A 19,783-nucleotide genomic window follows, 5' to 3' on the forward strand; every position below is an offset into this window, starting at 1 on the left:
ATGTTTTTTTTTAATTGAGAGATGAGCTTAAAGTTTTCTTTACTGAGCATAATTTTCACTTGTCTGACCGCTTGCATGATGACGAGTTTCTCTCACGACTGGCCCATCTCGCCTGAATGATCTGAATCTAGGATTACAGGGACTCTCCGCAACTATATTCAATGTGCGGTACAAAATTGAGGCTATGATTAAGAAGTTGGAGCTATTCTCTGTCTGCATTAACAAGGACAACACACAGGTCTTTCCTTTCTTTTTTTTTGTGGACAAATGAACTCAAGCTTACGGACGAAGTCAAATGTGATATAGCAAAGCACCGGAGTTGGGTGCGCAATTACGCAGGTACTTTCCCAAAATGGATGACACAAGCAACTGGATTCGTTATCCCTTTCATGTCTCCAGTCCACTTACCAATATCTGAACAAGAGGGTCTCATCGAAATTGCAACAAGCGGTTATGTGAAAATGTAATTTAATCAGAAGCCACTGTCAGATTTCTGGATTGGGCTGCGCTGAGTATCCTGCCTTAGCAAATCGCGCTGTTAAGACACTGATGCTCTTTGCAACCACGTACGTACCTATGTGAGAGTGGATTCTCGGCCCTCACTAGCATGAAAAAGAAATACAAGCACAGACTGTGTGTGGAAAATTATTTAAGACATTGTATCTCCAATACAATGTGCATCCTTTTAAGCATACCCTTCTCATTAACCTGTGGTGAGTTATTCACAATTTTCGATGAACAAATCAAGTTTTATATGTAAGATGGCTAAATAAACATCAACATGATTGATTATTATATTATTATTTGTGCCCTGGTCCTATAAGAGCTCTTTGTCACTTTCCACGAGCTGGGTTGTGACAAAAACTCACACTAATTTTTATTTTTAAATACTGTATCGTATATAGTGTGTGTGTGTGTGTGTGTGTGTGTGTCAGGCTTACAATAATGGCAAAAAACAACATTTGAGAGTGCGCTGACCCTGGTGCTAGAGGGGGTACGCAGCTGGAGGTTGAATGATTGAAGGGGTACGGGACTATAACACGTTTGGGAACCACTGATCTAGAGTATATGATACTGTATGTTTACATAAAATTGGCAACAATAAAACATTGCCAAAATACAAGCAGTGAGTAGGAAATGGTTGGTGTAGGCAATGAGGGGAAAAAAATAATATAGTTCACTTGCCCTTCCTAACCCCAACCTCATCAATCAATCTTTATTGAAACAAAGGTCAAGTATTTGAGAAAACCTTGGTGTATATTTCTGTTCTCATAAAAGCCTTTAAAGTTCAAGGTCTTCAGCTAATCATCAGTTTTATTTCTGTGAAAATGAATTGACGCCATGGCGACTCTGAAACCAAGGTTATTGTAGCATTGTTGTGAGAATGCTGTGTTATCCCCAGTACACTTCAGCCTTGTGCTGACTTTATCTGTAGAGTGCCATGGAGGCACTCTGATACAAATACATGTAGGAGTCACTCAGCAGCCTGCGGACGGGCTCTCCAGCCTGGGAGGGGTCAGCCCGTGCTAGCTCCTCCTCTGACTGAGACAGGAAGTCACCCACCTCAGGACAAGCCCTGATCTCTGGAATGTTGTAGCCACTCTGGTCATCACCTGAGGGGACTGAAGATTAGAAATCTGACAAGTGAAAGACAGATAAGACTAGACATTTACGTCAGGTTGCAGTGTTCTCTACATCAGGTTCAAAGACAAAGTAAGTCATTGGGTATCTAGTGACAAGTAAGACAAATAAATAACTTTACAAGGCAAGGAACAGTCTGCAATTGAACGGAAACTATTATTTGTTCAGCACCTCAGAAGAAATGAATTTAGCGGTCTGTTCTTCCTTTTAGAATGTTTTACCAACCCGACATCCACTCAATAGGTTTTGAAATAAACTTTTGATGGCAACAGACAAGATTCTTAGACAAAGATACAAAAGTATGTGGACACCCCTTCAAATGAGTGGATTCGACTATTTCAGCTACACCCGTTGTTGATAGGTGTATAAAATCGAGCACACAGCCATGCAATCTCCATAGACAAACATTTTCAGTAGAATGGCCCGTACTGAAGAGCTAAGGGACTTTCAACGTGGCACCGTCATAGGATGCCACCTTTCCAACAAGTCAGTTCATCAAATTTTTGGTGGAGGAGTAATAATGGTCTGGGGCTGTTTTTCATGGTTAGGGCTATGCCCCTTAGTTCCATTGAAGGGAAATCTTAACGCTACAGCATTTAATGACATTCTAGACGATTCTGTGCTTCCAACTTTGTGGCAACAGTTTGGGGAAGGCCTTTTCCTGTTTCAGCATGACAATGCCCCTGTGCAGACAGCGAGGTCCATACAGAACTTATTAGTTGAGATCGGTGTGGAAGAACTTGACTGGCCTGCACAAAGCCCTGACCTCATCTCCATTGAACATCTTTGGGATGAATTGGAACGTTGACTGTGAGCCAGGCCTAACCGCCCTCCTGTGGCTGAATGGAAGCAAGTCCCCGAAGCAATGTTCCAACATCTAGTGGAAAGCCTTCTCAGAAGAGTGGAGGCTGTTATAGCAGCAAAGGGGGGACCAACTCCATATTGATGCCCATGATTTTGGAATGAGATGTTCGAAGAGCAGGTGTCCACATACTTTTGGTAATGTATTGTAACTGTGTTCTTTGAGGTTAATCTCACCACATCTGTCTGCCATGCTGTCGAAGAAGAGCCAGGAGCGAGGGCCAGGGCCATACTTCACAAAGGACACATAGTGGCTGGTGTGGATACAGAGCACAGCGAACAACTGCATTTTGTGCCTAGGTACAGGGGCATCTGCTGGCACCTCCGCTGGCACTGCCAGGGCTCTAGGGCAGTGGCTCTGCCGAGAGGGATGAGTGTGCACCTGTCACAAAGGTAGAAGTGGAGATGGAGGATTGGGAAGAGGGAAAGTAGAAAGGGAGATTCAGTTAGATAAAGGAGGTGAAATCAATATACTTGCAGGTAGAAAAGCTGTAGCTCAAAGAGTCATGACTCTGTCATGTAGAGTGGGGTCTGAAATTATTGACAACCTTGATAAAGATGAGCAAAAATGACAGTATTAAATAAATATTTCAAATACTGAGCTATATTGTATGCTAAAAAAAGCCAGTTGTATGCTAAAAAAAGCCAAACAGCCCCATAATATCAAATATCCACCACCGTATTTTACAGTAGGTATGGGGTTATTTTCTGCTTATGCATTCTCATTTCTATGCCGAACCCACCACTGGTGTGTGTGGCCAAAGAGCTCTAGTTTCATGTCATCTGACCATAGCACCAGTTCCAATCCAAGTGCCAATGCCGTTTAGCAAACTCCTGGAGTTTACATTTGTTGGATGGCATGAAAATAAAGCTCTTTGGCCACGCACACCAGCGGTGGGTTCGGCATCAAAATGAGAATGCATGAGCAGAAAAGAACCGCATACCTACTGTAAAATATGGTGGTGGATCGTTGATGTTATGGGGCTATTTTGCTTCCACTAGTCCTGGGGCCCTTGTTAAGGGCAGTCAGTGAGCACATGTAACAGTGTAGGTTCCGTCCCTCTCTTCGCCACAACCTGGGCTCGAACCAGGGACCCTTGCACACATCAACAACTGACACCCCACGAAGCATCGTTACCCATCGCGCCACAAAAGCCACGGCCCTTGCAACGCAAGGGGAAACCCTACTTCAAGTCTCAGAGCGAGTGACGTCACCGATTGAAACGCTATTAGCGCGCACCACCGCTAACTAGTAGCCATTTCACATCGGTTACACACAGATGAAGGATATCAAGGATCTGGAAGGATTCTGTATGGAGGAATGGTCTAAGATTCCTCCCCATGTGTTCTCCAATCTCATAAAACATTTTAGAAAAAGGCTCAGTGCTATTATCCTCGCAAGGTATGGAAAACTGGGTGTCAATCATTTTGACCCCTACCTTTTTGAGAGAAAAAAGATTTACGTGTTACTTGTTACTTGTATTTGTATAAAATAATATAATTTCCTTTTTTTTTCATACAATATAGCTCAGTATTTATTTATGGTATACAGTCATTTTTGCTCATCTTTATGAAGGGTGGCAGTACTTTCTGACCCTACTGTATACCTGTGTCTTGCAGGTAGTGCAATACTGTTTGATTCTTCCTGGCTGGAGCTTGCGGTCTTGTAGGCACTGGGGGCACTCGTACTCTGCCAGACGCCCACAGAGGAAGCATTCTCGGGGGGCTGATGGGAGAAGTAGGTGGAAAGGTGTCACTCAGCCTGAAGACAGTTTACTATGGTAAGCTATGCGTAGGGAGTTACTGCATGGCCTTACTTTTATTCATAGGTATACGTGGCATATGTGTGATTATGCGATTGTGCTGAAACTCACAGTTGTATAGAAGATCTGTGATGTCAAATTCTGTTGAGGGGATAATGTGGGGGAACATCTTGTACTTCTTCCCAAACCTTGGCATGTGGACCATGAGGCAGGATGGGATCTGAGGGACATATTAGAGACATTAAAGGTCCAATGGAGCCTTTTTTATCTGAATATCAAATAATTTCTGGGTAACAAATAAGTACTCTACCTTAATGTGATTGTTTTCAATTCAAATTGTTAGAGCAATTTCTCAAGCAAGAATTTTGCTAGGACTATCTGGGTGTGGTTTGAGTGGGGAGGGGAAAACAGAAAACTAGTTGTTATTGGCAGAGAGGTTTGGAACTCTATTTCTTATTGGTCTATTAAGTCAATTTACTAAACCAAAACTCCATCCCATCAAAACAGGCAGAAATTTCAGGCATTCTCAAACAGCTCTTACACTAAAAGAGCATTATCATAATTTTCACAATTTCACAGTATTATTCCAACTTCATAGTGTGGAAATATATATATAAAACACAGGGAAATCTCGTTTTTGACTGCACAGGGCCTAAATATTAAAACAAAGTGATTGCCTTCTAAACAAAAGGTGCGCTGCCTACAAGGCCTTGTAAATATTGGTCCTTAGATAACCTTGCACAGTATCACCCACCTCCTCAAACTTGAGGCCACAAGACAACAAGGAGATATCCAGGAGTTGCTGGACAGTGGGAGTCTGTGTCACCTGCTCCTTATCCAGAATAATCTGGAATGTGTAGGCATCCTGAGATGTGTTGTTATTCGACCTGAGGCCCAGAGAACAATCAAGCTAAGCAACTCAGGCATGGCAGTGTCAAATAAGGTCTAACAGACACTCAGAATCCCAGAGAATGGAGATAAGAAGTGTGAGGAGGGGAAACAAGGAGAAATAAGTGGCCTACAGCATAACATGCAAGAAAGAGAACATATATTGATCAGGAGGGCAACTAGAGAAAGGTGAAAGGTGAACTGGTTCAAACCTGAGTTTAAGCAATGACTTCATGCAAAGCACCCGCTGTAGAAGGATTGTGATGAACTCTTCAGGGTCTGCATGGAGGCAGGATAACACCATTTAGGTGAAATCGGAGACACTGCAGCCATTTAAAAATCCTAATTCAGACATCATTTCCCTTGGCTGGTATTTCATTTCTGTTTAAACACGACAGTAAAGAGACCCATAGAATCAGCACTCTGAGAAGTGTGTGAGCGTACCTTTCTCTTCTGTTACAAAGGTGTCACATCCGAGCTGCTTGCGGAAGTTCATTACGCTCTCAGCAGGCACAAAACCTTGTCTGTGGATAACACACACACTATTGTCACTCTTGGTGGCCACACACGAAGATACACACAACACACTTTCCCATAATACAAACACACAGAGATGCACATTCATATGAAGTGCATATACCTGAACATACACTACCAATGTGCCAGAGTAATATCAGACATGCATTACAACCACATAAAGGCTATTTTGTTTCAGTCTAGGTTGAATTACAATGCCATAACACCCTTATTTGAAGACCAGCTGACAATACAGGCCTGCCTGAGGTCAAGAGGATCTAGAAAACTGCAAGTACAGACAATGTTTATACCTGCGCAAACGGTTGACAATGTCTTTCTTCAGAGAGCGAGATATGCTCTTTTCTGTGCCAGCTGGTTTGTGGCAAACACTGTCCAGGGTCATCGACGAGCTGAACAGACTGTGGAGAGAAGTAGTAGATTTATTATATTGGCAGTGGTCATGGTGCAACATTAATTCCTTTAATACAATAAACTGGGCTCAATGAAAAGGATCCCCAATAAATAGTCACATTTTCATACAATTAGGAGAGTTAGGAACAATGACCTACAGAAAAAACATTTGACCAGACGGGATTGAGTTAAGTTTACCTGAAGAGAGTGGCGTCGAGGTAGCAGGAGTTATAGTGCCCCTGGATCCCCTTCATCTTGCCCACGAGCAAAGACAGGGCTTCCGACTCAGGGATAGGAGGAACGTTCTCGTCTGTTTCCTCCAATGGAATGACTGATACAAACCATACAAAAACATGATGAAGTACCACTTAGATAATAGATATAGAACTGGTACATGTTTTATATCTGCTGTTGGTTGGTGTTTTGATTCATTGTGTGTTTGGTTTGGAGTGTGAGCTGCAAACTCATGCTTATTAGGCTATTATTACAATGCCATAACCTATCTACACTGTTTATGTGTGTGTTAGTGTTAGGTAGGATTAGGACCTATATAAGTGGTGTCTAACCTGGGGGGATATCTGTTGCTTTGAGGGTCTCCTTTTCAGAGGGGGGACATAAGAACCTTCCATCTGGACTGCACTTTGTGAGGGGCACAAACAAGGCCCTGCCCTCTTTACAAGTGAAATACTGCTGGCCTCCATACGTCCCGTCTGTGCAATTATTCACCTCATAATCCTGATGGCAAAACCACAAAAGAGTTGCTGAGGAATCAAAACTGATTGAGATATTTACATCTCAGAGGAGTATAATAGGCAAACTCAAGAACATTGCTTACACAGTTCACATCTTACACTCACCAGCTCAATTCCGGCCCAGTCGTTTTTATTTTCTGAAAGGACGCCCATCCAACGGATCACCCCGTATACAGTTATCCCAGTGTTGGATGTTACCTCCACAATGGATCCCACCTCAAAAGGGTGGTGTGACGGGCTTTGGGTTGGGGTTTGGGTGACATTCTGGTCTAAATGGTTTATACCTCTCACTTGTCGTTCACGAGATCCCATATTAGGCATGGAGTTGATACGTGACACCGCCTTTCTGTTTAGACCTGGGGGAGAAGAAGTTGAAGAGGGGTAAAAATGACACATCACATGGTTTCTCTCCTTGTCACAAATCCCATGTCATGAGACTGACCTGTGGTAAACATGTCTGTTTATCTCCACAAGAGGTATGCAGAGAGCTCAGAGCATGCAATATACACAAATTCCAGAGCATGTGATGGTGCTCTGCTGCTACATTCCAGAGCACCTCAGCCAGTTTTACCAGTTCTGTATAAGAACTGCTCTATGCCCCACTGTCTAGCCGCAGGTGCTGCTCATTGCCATTCAATAACATTTACCATTTCTAAGGGGGAGGTGGGGATCGTTTGCTTGTCGGGGCACCAATTCACAGCAGGTAGTACAGATTAACTTTGAAAGTGATGATAATCATTCAAAGAATTCTGTCTTCTTACATTTTAGTAATTTAGAAGGCGCTCTTATCCAGAGCAACTTACATTTTCATACTTTTTTGTACTGGCCCCCGGTGGGAATCAAACCAACAACCCTGGAGTTGCAAGTACCATGCTTTACAAACTGAGCCACATGTGTCTTTGCAAAGCATGTTTAAAATGAGACCAAGCCACAGGATTCTGAAAGCTGATATTCTTTTCCTGGTACCATTGCTGTGCTTTCTTTCAAGAAAGCATGTACAGTATGTAGGCCAGGGATGGGCAACTTTGGCTTATGGGTCTACATACCCCCACCTTGCGAGCAAAACATTTTAGTGGCCCCCCCTCGTGACAGCAAAGAGAAACTTTAAGATTTAAAGTTAATTTCCTGCAATTCTACACATTTTGCCATGGTACAGAGAGAAGATTTAGCAATTTTCTAACTCATTTCATGCAATTGTACACATTTTGCCATGGTACAGAGAGAAGATTTAGCAATTTTCTAACTCATTTCATGCAATTCTACTCATTTTGCCATGGGGCGGAGAGAAAAATGTGCAGTTTTACAGCAAATTTCCTGCAATTCTACACATTTTGCTATAGAGTGGAGAAAAATGTTTGCCGTTTTTAATATGATAACTGATGATCAATGGGCCCCACCCCGGGCGGTAATTCGACCATGATTACTACAAGTTTACATAGCTGGCTGCTAGACTAATTACCAATCAAAAATAAATTAGTTGACATGGGCTAATTGAGTGACCGCTGATGCACAACCACATTTCAAAACTGCACCTTGTGCATTCCACTATTCTAACTCTCAACAGTAAGTTGAGAACCTGACTGAGCCCCCACCCCCCAAAATAAATTGGCCCACGGTCCTACAAGAGGGGGGCCGCCAGTTGCCCATCCCTGATGTAGGCTAGTGGGTTGGAAAACTAGAAAAACCAGGTAAAATGTGTCATATTTGGTAAACAAATACATGTAGGCCTATGTGCTTGCATACTAATATATGAGAATACATGGGCATTGATCACCAGCAAGTAAACATACAGTACTAACCCTCTGAATAACTGTCTTTCCAGCGAGGGCCAATGCCTACAGAGTGCGCTGGGACAACCTGGATAATGTCTGCTGCACTGAACAGGGGGAGAGGGGCTGGCTTCTTAGGGGACACTGTTTGATCAGAGTCCTGCTGAAATGGAAAGGAAACAGGACAATTTCAGTAAATCAAGTACACTCAATCCCATACAGTAGCTGTGCTGAGAATTTTTACTGACGAGCCAGAAATACAACAAACTGCTTTCGAGCAACTGCCAATTGCTCAGATAATGTTATCAAGTTTCAGATGTTACGTAAAAGTTAGGTGCTGTAACTAATCAGATAACATTTGGATCTTCCCCCGAGAGGAACATTCTTGTCTCCTGCTGTCACTCATGTAAATCAATGAGAAGTTCACATGTACTTGACAGGTACAGCTCACAGTGTCTGCCATACTGTGACATCAATAGGCTAAAATGTTTCACTTATTGATGAGAGGATCAAACAGACAGTTGAAATTCCTGATTATGTGCTTATACTTTGGACAAAATGCTGGAATCCATTCCCTATGCTGACACGGGCTTGCATACCATATTTGTAGAAGTTGCATACTCACCACAAACTCAACCTCAAAGCCCAGCATCAGCAGGTCCCCTTGGTTCTCCTTCTTACCGATCAGCATCAGGTTCCGAACCAGGCCTGGCTGGTGACCTTTCTTGTGCTTAACCACTACCAAGTCATCCTGAGACAGTACACAGATGGCTGAAAAGAGCTGGGGGTTACACAGGAGCTCTAGGCGTTTGCTGGAGGGGGACACGAAGAGCAGCAGCTGGGCCTGGTGTCGGGTGAGGGGGTACGTGTCCTCCCTCTTCACTATGTCCCCGCTCTTAGGATTCCCACTGCTGCCACCTCCGTACAACAGTCCCATCAGCTCTCCCTTATGCATCACTGCTTCCACACGGCCGATACATCCTCTGGAGAAGCCTTTTCTCGCCTTCCCCCGTGTCACTATGAAGAACTTGTCCTTCCCATCTCCTTTAAATTCCATTCCTCTTCTAAAGTGAACAATGGTCCTGCTGACAAGCAATGCATAAATTGTGTGACTAGCAGGCACCCTGTCAGGGAAAGAAGTAAACAAAGTATTATTCTATACTTCTGATCATTCACTTGTATTATGAGAATGTGAGGTCACAGCCATTCCATTGTGCTGTCACTCAAAGCATGGCCTTAAATGTTCTAATGTATAAATAAGTGCCAGATAAGTAGAGGCTGAGGCATATCTCTGTGTAGAGGTATACACAGCTTTTGAAATCAATTCATTTTAGAATGTTTGTGTTTTCTTGTGCAACCACCCCAAAACAATGAATCATACAAAAAAACGTTGGGATATTTTTTTAGGCCGTTTTTAACGATAATTCAACATCCAGCTCAGTGATATCACCATAGTATTGGGATATAGAATACTGGAATGGACCTTCTTATAATGGGATAAAAGGTCAACCATTTTGGTCAACCATGGTCTGCCAGTACAGGCGCCGCAAAAAGTCAAGTAAACAACACTTTCCTGTGGATAACCTATCTCCACCTCCTACCGTCAAAAGGACCAACATGTACAACCGGTCAAGTAAGTGTAAATATAATTATATCCTTTTTAGGGCGACTTCGGTCAGACTGCTTATGTTAAACAGTTAATTCAATAGTTAGCCGGACTATTTGCACTGACTCTATACACACACAATATACAGACTCCACTGACACACACGCACTATATTCTTTATTCATATTGTTATCTATCATGATTCCTGGTTACATTACCCTGCCTCAATCACCTCGTACCACTGAACATTGATCTGGTACTGGTACTCCATAGCTATATTTTGGTGTATTTTATTACTCTTGTGTTACTATTTAATTTTGTGTTATTATATTTTAACTGTGCATCGTTGGGATGGGCTCGTAAGCAAGCATTTCACGGTAAAGTCTACACCCGTTGTATTCGGCGCATGTGACAAATACAATTCATTTTATTTGATTTTGATCTGTCTGGAACTAAAATCACATAGCAACTGGCAACAATGTCTCTAACAATTATATTGTATTACACTGTCCACAGAAGACAGTCTAGTGTAAACCAATATCGAGTCGCCTACAGTGGTTGCATACGAAATTACTCCATTTAAATTGAGTCAATCTTACTGACCGTTTATACAAGTATCTGAAGAGCAGTTACTCCAAAGTACTACACGTTCTTCAGATGACTGGAAGGTACAACTGAATCCTCGGCGACTGTAGCTCGGAATAAGGAAGTATTCCAACGTAGATAGCCTAACTGGTATACTGTAGCGCTGTGACCGAACACGCCCATTTCATACTGTCCTCTCTGACAGTGACACTTCAGAATGAAGATTGTGATTGTTCTTCATGAGAATTGTGACAGAGGAAGGGAATTGTAAACTTGTCGTCCACCATGAATGATTCAGCGCGCCCCTCTGCCCAATTGAGACATCGCATGTGACTAACACATTTCAGTTTGTACAGTATTTGTATTTATTAGGGATCCACATTTGCTCTTCCTGTGGTCCAAACACATTAAGGCACTTACATTACATATAAAACAAAAGATAAAACAGTGCATCAAATAACATTATTACACCACTACATATCTACAATGAAAAAGGTATAATACCACCATTAAACAATATTACAATGTACATGTGTGTAGAGGGAGTGTGCTAGCGCTTGTATACGTGTGTCTGTACATGTTTTTTTTTTTTTTGTTGCTTGCATCAGTTACCTGATGTGTAATAGAGTTCCATGTAGTCATGGCTCTATGTAGTACTGTGTGCCCTCATATAGTCTGTTCTGGACTTGGGGATTGTGAAGAGACCTCTGATGGCATGTCTTGTGGGGTATGCATGGGTGACCGAGCTGTGTGCTAGCAGTTTAAACAGACAGCTCAGTACATTCAGCTTGTCAACCCTTCTTACAAAAGCAAGTAGTGATGAAGTCAATCTCTCTTCCCCTTTGAGCCATGAGAGATTGACATGCATATCATTAATGTTAGTTCTCAATGTACTTTTAAGGGCCAGCCGTGCTGCCCTGTTCTGAGCCAATTGTAATTTTCCTAAGTTCCTCTTTGTGGCACCTGACCACACTACTGAACAGTAGTCCAGGTGCGACAATACTAGGGCCTGTAGGACCTGCCTTGATGATAGTGTTGTTAAGAAGGCAGAGCAGCGCTTTATTATGGACATACAGTACTTCTCCACATCTTAGCTCCTGTTGTATCAATATGTTTTGACCATGACAGTTTACAATCCAGGGTTACTCCAAGCAGTTTAGTAACCTCAACATTATTCTTTACAATATTTAGTTGAGGTTTAGGGTTTAGTGAATGATTTGTCTCAAATACAATGATTTCAGTTTTTGAACTATTTAGGACTAATTTATTCCTTGCCACCTATTCTGAAACTATGCAGCTCTTTCTTAAGTGTTGCAGTCATTTCACTTGCTGTAGTAGCTGACATGTATAGTGTTGAGTCATCTGCATACATAGACACACTGGCTTAACTGAATGTCAATGGCATGTTCTTAGTAAAGATTGAAAAAAGTAAGGGGCCTAAACAGCTGCCCTGGGGAATTCCTGATTCTACCTGGATTATGTTGGAGAAGCTTCCATTAAAGAACACCCTCTGTGTTCTGCCCGACAGGTAAGTCATTATCCACAATATAGCAGGGGGTGTAAAGTCATAACGCATACGTTTTTCCAGCAGCAGACTATGATTGATAATGTCAAAACCAGCACTGAAGTCTAAAAAAACAGCTCCCACAATCTTATCATCAATTCCTCTCAGCCAATCATCAGTCATTTGTGTAAGTGCTGTGCTTGTTGAATGTCCTTCCCTATAAGCGTGCTGAAAGTCTGTTGTCAATTTGTTTACTGTAAAATAGCATTGTATCTGGTCTATTTTTTTTTTACTACGGGTTGTTAACAGGCTGTAATTGACTCAATTTAAATGGAGTAATTTCGTATGCAACCACTGTAGGCGACTCGATATTGGTTTACATTAGCCTGTCTTCTGTGGACAGTGTAATACAATATAATTGTTAGACATTGTTGCCAGTTGCTATGTGATTTTGGTTCCAGACAGATCAAAATCAAATAAAATGAATTGTATTTGTCACATGCGCCGAATACAACGGGTGTAGACTTTACCGTGAAATGCTTGCTTACGAGCCCTTCCCAACAATGCACAGTTAAAATATAATAACACAAAATTAAATAGTAACACAAGAGTAATAAATTACACAAATATAGCTATGGAGTATTTGAGCCAGTAAAGGGGGCTTTACTATTATTTGGAAGCCGAATGACTTTTGCTTCCCTCCAGGACTGAGGGCACACACATTCTAGTAGGCTTAAATTTGAAGAGATATCAAATAGGAGTGGCAATATCTGTCACGGTTGTCGTAGGAAGAAGCGGACCAAAGTGCAGCGTGATTATCGTTCCACATTTCTTTTACTGTGAAACTATGCAATACATACAAAATAAACGGAATAACAAAAAACTGTGACGCAGCAGTGAAACATACACTAACTCAAAGACAATCTCCCACAAACCCAGGTGGGAAAAACACCTACTTAAGTATGATCTCCAATTAGAGACAACGATGACCAGCTGCTTCTAATTGGCGATCATCCAAAACAAAACCCAACATAGAAATACAAAACTAGAACATGACAACATAGAAAAACTAAACTAGAAAACCCCCGTCACACCCTGACCTACTCTACCATAGAAAATAACAGCTTTCTATGGTCAGGACGTGACAATATCGCCCGCTATTATCTTAAGTTAGAACACGCTGCTAGACGCACACCCATCCACCCTCCATACACCCACCCCGACCAAACACCCCATCCTAAAGTAAGCTTCTGTGTTATGTAACCATACCAAATGTAACATAACATACTATTTGAGTGTCCCGGATTTAAGTTTACTATGTTACATCTAGTGTATGAGAGCTGTCTGCCATGGTCCATGCCATGGTGAAACTTTCACTGCTGTAGGTCTGAAATAATTGGATGGTGAAACGTGTCAGTCAACCAGAAAAGCAAGGCAAAGTAATTCAGGGATTTTAGAAAGTCAGGACAATCCTTGTCCTGCAAAGAGGCATACTTTTTTATTGAAAGAATTGATTTAGCAAGCTAAAGGCATTAAGAATTAAATGTAGGCTGATTACATCACGATCATGTGCCCCACATAGGCTACCTTCAAAAGTATTCGGGAATCATCATTTATTAGAAAAACACATTCATTTGTCGCAATAAAGAAAGTTTGACAAAAAAATATCCACCCCTGTCAAACAGATAAAAATGTGGTCAATCTCTAGAAAATGGATCCCATATCTGCCATTTCCTGTTCATAACCTGGCTAGCCACTTGAGCAGTGACATTGTCCATTACCCAGGAATATGTACGCTATCATTTCTCACGTGAAGTATCCACAAAGCGTCTCTGAGTAGGAGTGCTGATCTAGCATCAGTTTTGATTTTTAGAGCATAATGAATAAGCTTGTATGGACAGATCCTAGGTCAGTACTCCTACTCTTAGACGCTTTGTGGATATGGGCCCTGTTCTTGGCCATCTTTGGTAGTCATCTGTCATCATTATGGTTTTAAATGTTTGTATGGTTCTCAATAATAACAAAAAGTGCTATAAAATTGTTCTCAAACCTTTAGGATACTGTTTTGTCTTATTATAGTGGCACTGGATGTGTATAGGGACTTGAACTTTCCTATGTCAGTTTTCTATGGCTTTAGCCCTTTGGCAATGGCTTTAGCCCTTTGGCACATGCACTACTCGAGGAGAGTATGTGTTGTAGGAAGTTGTGAGTAGGGGCTGCTGATAAACAAGCTAAAGAGCTAAAAGCAACAATGGAAACAGAGACCCATGCCTTTATTTGCCATTTCAACACATCCCACGCTGAGTCCCTGATATTCAACTTTGAAACATGCGAAGTGCAGTGCATTCCTGGAGATATAGCTGGTGGCTATGTCTTATCTTTACCCAGACTAAACAGCAGTGACAACAAATGTCAGATTTGTAAAGAGATTGCGAGATAATGTATTTGCCTCCAACCTGTAGCGAACATTAGGCCAAACTATCTAGTTCTGTAAAAGCTAGTAGTGTCCCCTATTGGACAACCAATACTATTGTGACCTAGGCTAATGGGTATAGGCTACTCACATCTTCACACACATGATCTGAGATGACATTCATGTCTACCACCTTTCCATTAGATCTGCCTTAATGTTTGGTGTACACTATCATCACACTAGGAAAATCTACAATTCTAATATACAATTTTAATACATTATTTAATAACCATACAAGTCAGATATGACTTAATCTTCTTATGTTCACATTGAAATAGAGCCATATTTTCAGAACGCTAGGCAGAGCCATCCACAGCATGAGGGTCAACAATGCCTCTAATGATGTTGTTGGTCCTCTGGGCATCCTGCACCTGGGACAGCAGCTCCACCCTGTGGACAGGGTGTCCTTTCAGATGCAACACCTTCACATCCTCCATGAACTCAGCTGAGGGGAGCCAGTTTGGAAGATAGGAATAAGAAAAAGTGAGTTGAGGTTTCAAGCCATTTTAAAGCTGATTTCCCACCTACAATGAGGTGCAGATAAAGAAAAATAGCAGAACAGTCCAGCATTAGGCTGCTCGGCTGATGCTGGGGATGGAGTCGTCCTAGAGATATGCTATGATTACGATTTTTGTGGATGATAAAACATTAGTCAAGACATGACACAAAAAAACACATAATGAAAGGTAATGAAATTACAAGGAACTTAACTTCTAGACAACAATAGGCATGAAAATTAAAGATGGTATGGGTTTAAAAACACTTTGTCAGACCTGGGTGATACCACTGAGGCTGTGCTCTCCATTAGAAGATCCCAGGGCCACATAGGATCCACATTTACCTAGAGACAGTATCACAGTTATGGGCATAATAAATGAGAGGTCGCTTGCCTGGCTCTACCTTGTTCCTCTGCAAAGCAAAGTCCCTGAGCTTCATTCAGTGGTGTAAAGTACTTAAGTAAAAATACTTTAAAATACGACTTAAGTCGTTTTTTGGGGTATCTGTACTTTACTTAATACACTGCTCAAAAAAATAAAGGGAACACTTAAACAACACAATGTAACTCCAAGTCAATCACACTTCAGTGAAATCAAACTGTCCACTTAGGAAGCAACACTGATTGACAATAAATTTCACATGCTGTTGTGCAAATGGAATAGACAACAGGTGGAAATTATAGGCAATTAGCAAGACACCCCCAATAAAGGAGTGGTTCTGCAGGTGGGGACCACAGACCACTTCTCAGTTCCTATGCTTCCTGGCTGATGTTTTGGTCACTTTTGAATGCTGGCGGTGCTTTCACTCTAGTGGTAGCATGAGACGGAGTCTACAACCCACACAAGTGGCTCAGGTAGTGCAGCTCATCCAGGATGGCACATCAATGCGAGCTGTGGCAAGAAGGTTTGCTGTGTCTGTCAGCGTAGTGTCCAGATCATGGAGGCACTACCAGGAGACAGACGTGGAGGAGGCCGTAGGAGGGCAACAACCCAGCAGCAGGACCGCTACCTCCGCCTTTGTGCAAGGAGGAGCAGAAGAAGCACTGCCAGAGCCCTGCAAAATGACCTCCAGCAGGCCACAAATGTGCATGTGTCTGCTCAAACGGTCAGAAACAGACTCCATGAGGGTGGTGAGGGCCCAACGTCCACAGGTGGGGGTTGTGCTTACAGCCCAACACCGTGCAGGACGTTTGGCATTTGCCAGAGAACACCAAGATTGGCAAATTCGCCACTGGTGCCCTGTGCTCTTCACAGATGAAAGCAGGTTCACACTGAGTACGTGACAGACGTGACAGAGTCATGGTGTGGGGTGGTATTTCTTTGGGGGGCCGCACAACCTTCCATGTGCTCGCCAGAGGTAGCCTGACTGCCATTAGGTACCGAGATGAGATCCTTAGACCCCTTGTGAGACCATACGCTGGTGCGGTTGGCCCTGGGTTCCTCCTAATGCAAGACAATGCTAGACCTCATGTGGCAGGAGTGTGTCAGCAGTTCCTGCAAGAGGAAGGCATTGATGCTATGGACTGGCCCACCCGTTCCCCAGACCTGAATCCAATTGAGCACATCTGGGACATCATGTCTCGCTCCATCCACCAACGCCACGTTGCACCACAGACTGTCCAGGAGTTGGCGGATGCTTTAGTCCAGGTCTGGGAGGAGATCCCTCAGGAGACCATCCGCCACCTCATCAGGAGCATGCCCAGGCGTTGTAGGGAGGTCATACAGGCACGTGGAGGCCACACACACTACTGAGCCTCATTTTGACTTGTTTTAAGGACATTACATCAAAGTTAGATCAGCCTGTAGTGTGGTTTTCCACTTTAATTTTGAGTGTGACTCCAAATCCAGACCTCCATGGGTTGATAAATTGGATTTCCATTGATTATTTTTGTGTGATTTTGTTGTCAGCACATTCAACTATGTAAAGAAAAAAGTATTTAATAAGATTATTTCTTTCATTCAGATCTAGGATGTGTTGTTTAACTGTTCCCTTTATTTTTTTGAGCAGTATATTTATATTTTTGACAACTTTTACTCCACTACATTCCTAAAGAAACTTTTTACTCCTTACATTTTCTCTGACCCAAAAGTACCCGTTACATTTTGAATGCTTAGCAGGAAAGGAAAATGGTCTAATTCACGCACTTATCAAGAGAACATCACTGGTCATCCCTACTGCCTCTGATCTGGCAGACTCACTAAACACATTATGTCTGAGTGTTGAACTGTGCCCCTGGCTATCCTTAAATTATATATATATATTGTGTCGTCTGGTTTGCTTAATGTAAGAAATGTTTAATGATTTATACCTTTACTTTTGATACTTAAGTACATTTCAAACCAAATACTTTTAGACTTTTAATGAAGTCGTTTTTTACTGGGTGACTTTCACTTTTACTTAAGTATGAAAATTGGGTACTTTCCCCACCGCTCATAAGAATGTCTGAAGGGGTTCAAATTCTACTTCCAAAGGGCCTGTTCAGTGATCTGAAACATCAGAAAAGAACAAGTGTAAGACTTGTCTTAAGCTATTCCCACCCCATATGTATCATGCTAATGTAAACGTGTAGACAGTTACTGTTATCTCCTTCAGGTAGGCTCTATTATCACAGCACCTGGTGACAAACACGATGAGGTCATCGAGACCCACGACCACCACCTGGCAGCCACAGCTCCACTCTGCAGGGATAGACAGTAGAGTAGTGTCTTGGAGGAGGCACCTGCGAGTCACTGATCAACTGACGGAGCACTGCAGCCTGTGGCTTGTTTTAACAGAGACACAGATACAAGACATACACATCAATTGTTCACAGATATTCATGACATTGCATTTCACAAGGACTTAAATTGCATGGCTAATCTACTTAGAACATAGTGAGGAAGTGAATGCACCCTTGTTAAAGTTTACCTCTGGGTCTTGGAGATGAGCTCGGAGACTGATGGGGTATACGCAGGATATCCTAGCCCACTGGCCATAGCCAGCGCCGCTTTCAGTGACTGAATGTGAATGGTCCAGACAGTCCATCTGTAGATGCTCTACAGATGGTCATACCATCAACAAACTATCTGTTGATAAGCAAGATTACGATTAGGGTTAGAATAAGGGTTAAGGTTGGGGTAAGGGTTAAGTTTAAGGTTAGGATAAAGGTTAAGGTTAGGGTTAGTAGATAGTTAGTTGAAATGTTACTAATAGTTTGTAGAGCATATATAGATGGACTATCCAAATAAAGTGTTACCCACTTTTATTAGGGGAACCTTTCCTGTATGCTGTAAACTACATACTGTACATGGGTCTCACTTCAGAGCTTGAGACGCAGTCCCTCAGCAATCAATGGTTGGTGCTATACGTTGTGCTATTCCCAACGAGTTGGAAGTCCTCCAAAATGTCCAGGGCTGAGATCAGAGCAGCCCAACAGACAATAGTGTGTGATTGTGGCCAGCAAATCGGAGCGTTTCTGCATGTGGGCATTCCTACATCTGCAGGAATGCTCCCACCCCACCCCTCTTTTTATCAAAGCTGTGAGGAAGTGATGTAATTAATAAACAGACGCCCTCGCCGTAACGTTAACAGAACTGCGGGAAAGCAGTGCTCGGCAGGCGGGTGCGAAGGACACTTGTCTACTGTTGTCCTAGGTAGCTAGCTACCGGTGTCGCTCCTGCCTCCCGCCTGTGTACCGGAGTCCTAGCTAGCTAGTACACAGTGTCCTTTGGCCCCGCCTGCCGAGCACCTGCCCTCACCTTTAACGTTAACAGAACTGCAGGATAGCAGTGCTCGGTAGGCATGGGTGAAGGACACTGTCTACTGATGTTCTAGCTAGCTAGTGGTGTCGCCCATGCCTCCCTCCTGTGTAACGTTACCGGCGTACTAGCTAGCTAGCACACAGTATCCTTCACCCTCGCCTGCCGAACACCTGCCCTCGCCGTAACGTTAACAGAACCGCTGGAAAGCAGTGCTCGGCAGGCAGGGTCAAAGGACACTGTCTACCGGTGTCCTAGCTTGCTAGCTGCCGGTGTCGCCCATGCCTCCCGCCTGTGTAACGTTACCGGAGTACTAGTTAGCTAGCTGGATTCCAGAGGGTGCTGTTTCCTGGAAATTAATCACCTTCCTCATATTCTTCAGGATGTCATGAACCAGCATCACCCTTCCCCTACAGACAGACATGAATGAAGTTAGCTGGACCATGATGTCCTGTCCATCCACATGATCACCTCTGGATAATCCTCAGCTAAAATCATTATGCCACATAGATAGTTCACTTGCTATTGTTGTCATTGTTAAGTCATTTCTCAAATGCCATGGAGACCTGGAATGAGGGGGGGGGATTTTAGACCCTGGCCTTATAGTGAAGGTGACCTTAGAGTGAAGGTGGGATAAAAAGCAACTGTGTGGCAATTTGTGGTTGACACAAGCAAGATTTTCTTCACATCAGGTAAGTGGCATTGAGTTGCTGCCAAACCAACTACCCGTGTTTTGGTTATGCTCTTTCGGAAAGTTTCCATTTTAGCCTTTAGTCAAT

General features: G+C 42.8%; 1 protein-coding gene and 1 long non-coding RNA gene across 5 annotated transcripts; both read right to left on the reverse strand.

The window, feature by feature from the left end:
* Positions 1–636: 636 nt before the first annotated feature.
* On the reverse strand, positions 637–11,093 carry LOC106582893 (ubiquitin carboxyl-terminal hydrolase CYLD). Of its 4 annotated transcripts, none has more exons than XM_014166484.2 (14): positions 10,811–11,093; positions 9,227–9,725; positions 8,632–8,761; positions 6,938–7,188; positions 6,647–6,815; positions 6,279–6,411; positions 5,981–6,088; positions 5,598–5,677; positions 5,366–5,432; positions 5,020–5,152; positions 4,377–4,485; positions 4,110–4,228; positions 2,680–2,884; positions 637–1,613 (listed from the first exon to the last, which is right to left on the reverse strand). In XM_014166484.2, the coding sequence occupies exons 2-14, from the start codon at positions 9,656–9,658 to the stop codon at positions 1,426–1,428; spliced, it is 2,124 nt and encodes a 707-aa protein (XP_014021959.2). In that variant the 5' UTR covers positions 9,659–9,725; positions 10,811–11,093; the 3' UTR covers positions 637–1,425. The 4 variants fall into 4 exon arrangements, with proteins under 4 accessions (XP_014021959.2, XP_014021957.2, XP_014021958.2 ...); XM_014166482.2 differs by having other exon boundaries at positions 637–1,622; XM_014166483.2 differs by having other exon boundaries at positions 8,632–8,764.
* A 6,345-nt stretch (positions 11,094–17,438) lies between these two features.
* Positions 17,439–19,535, reverse strand: LOC106582894 (uncharacterized). Its single transcript, XR_001323400.2, has 3 exons — positions 19,369–19,535; positions 18,175–18,332; positions 17,439–18,028 (listed from the first exon to the last, which is right to left on the reverse strand). It is a non-coding gene; the product is annotated as an uncharacterized lncRNA (long non-coding RNA).
* Between the last annotated feature and the right edge of the window lie 248 nt (positions 19,536–19,783).

Source organism: Salmo salar, chromosome ssa22, assembly GCF_905237065.1.
Source record: "Salmo salar chromosome ssa22, Ssal_v3.1, whole genome shotgun sequence".
Lineage (NCBI taxonomy): Eukaryota > Metazoa > Chordata > Actinopteri > Salmoniformes > Salmonidae > Salmo > Salmo salar.

Bases quoted from the DNA above. Each gene is read 5' to 3' on its own strand.
- LOC106582893 (XM_014166481.2), bottom strand. From the start codon at position 9,658: ATGGAATTTAAAGGAGATGGGAAGGACAAGTTCTTCATAGTGACACGG. The intron at 6,412-6,646 runs GTTAGACACCAC...GGTTTGTATCAG, and splicing joins AGCAACAGATATCCCCCCAG to TCATTCCATTGGAGGAAACA. The intron at 4,486-5,019 runs GTGGGTGATACT...TATGTCCCTCAG, and splicing joins GTGGCCTCAAGTTTGAGGAG to ATCCCATCCTGCCTCATGGT.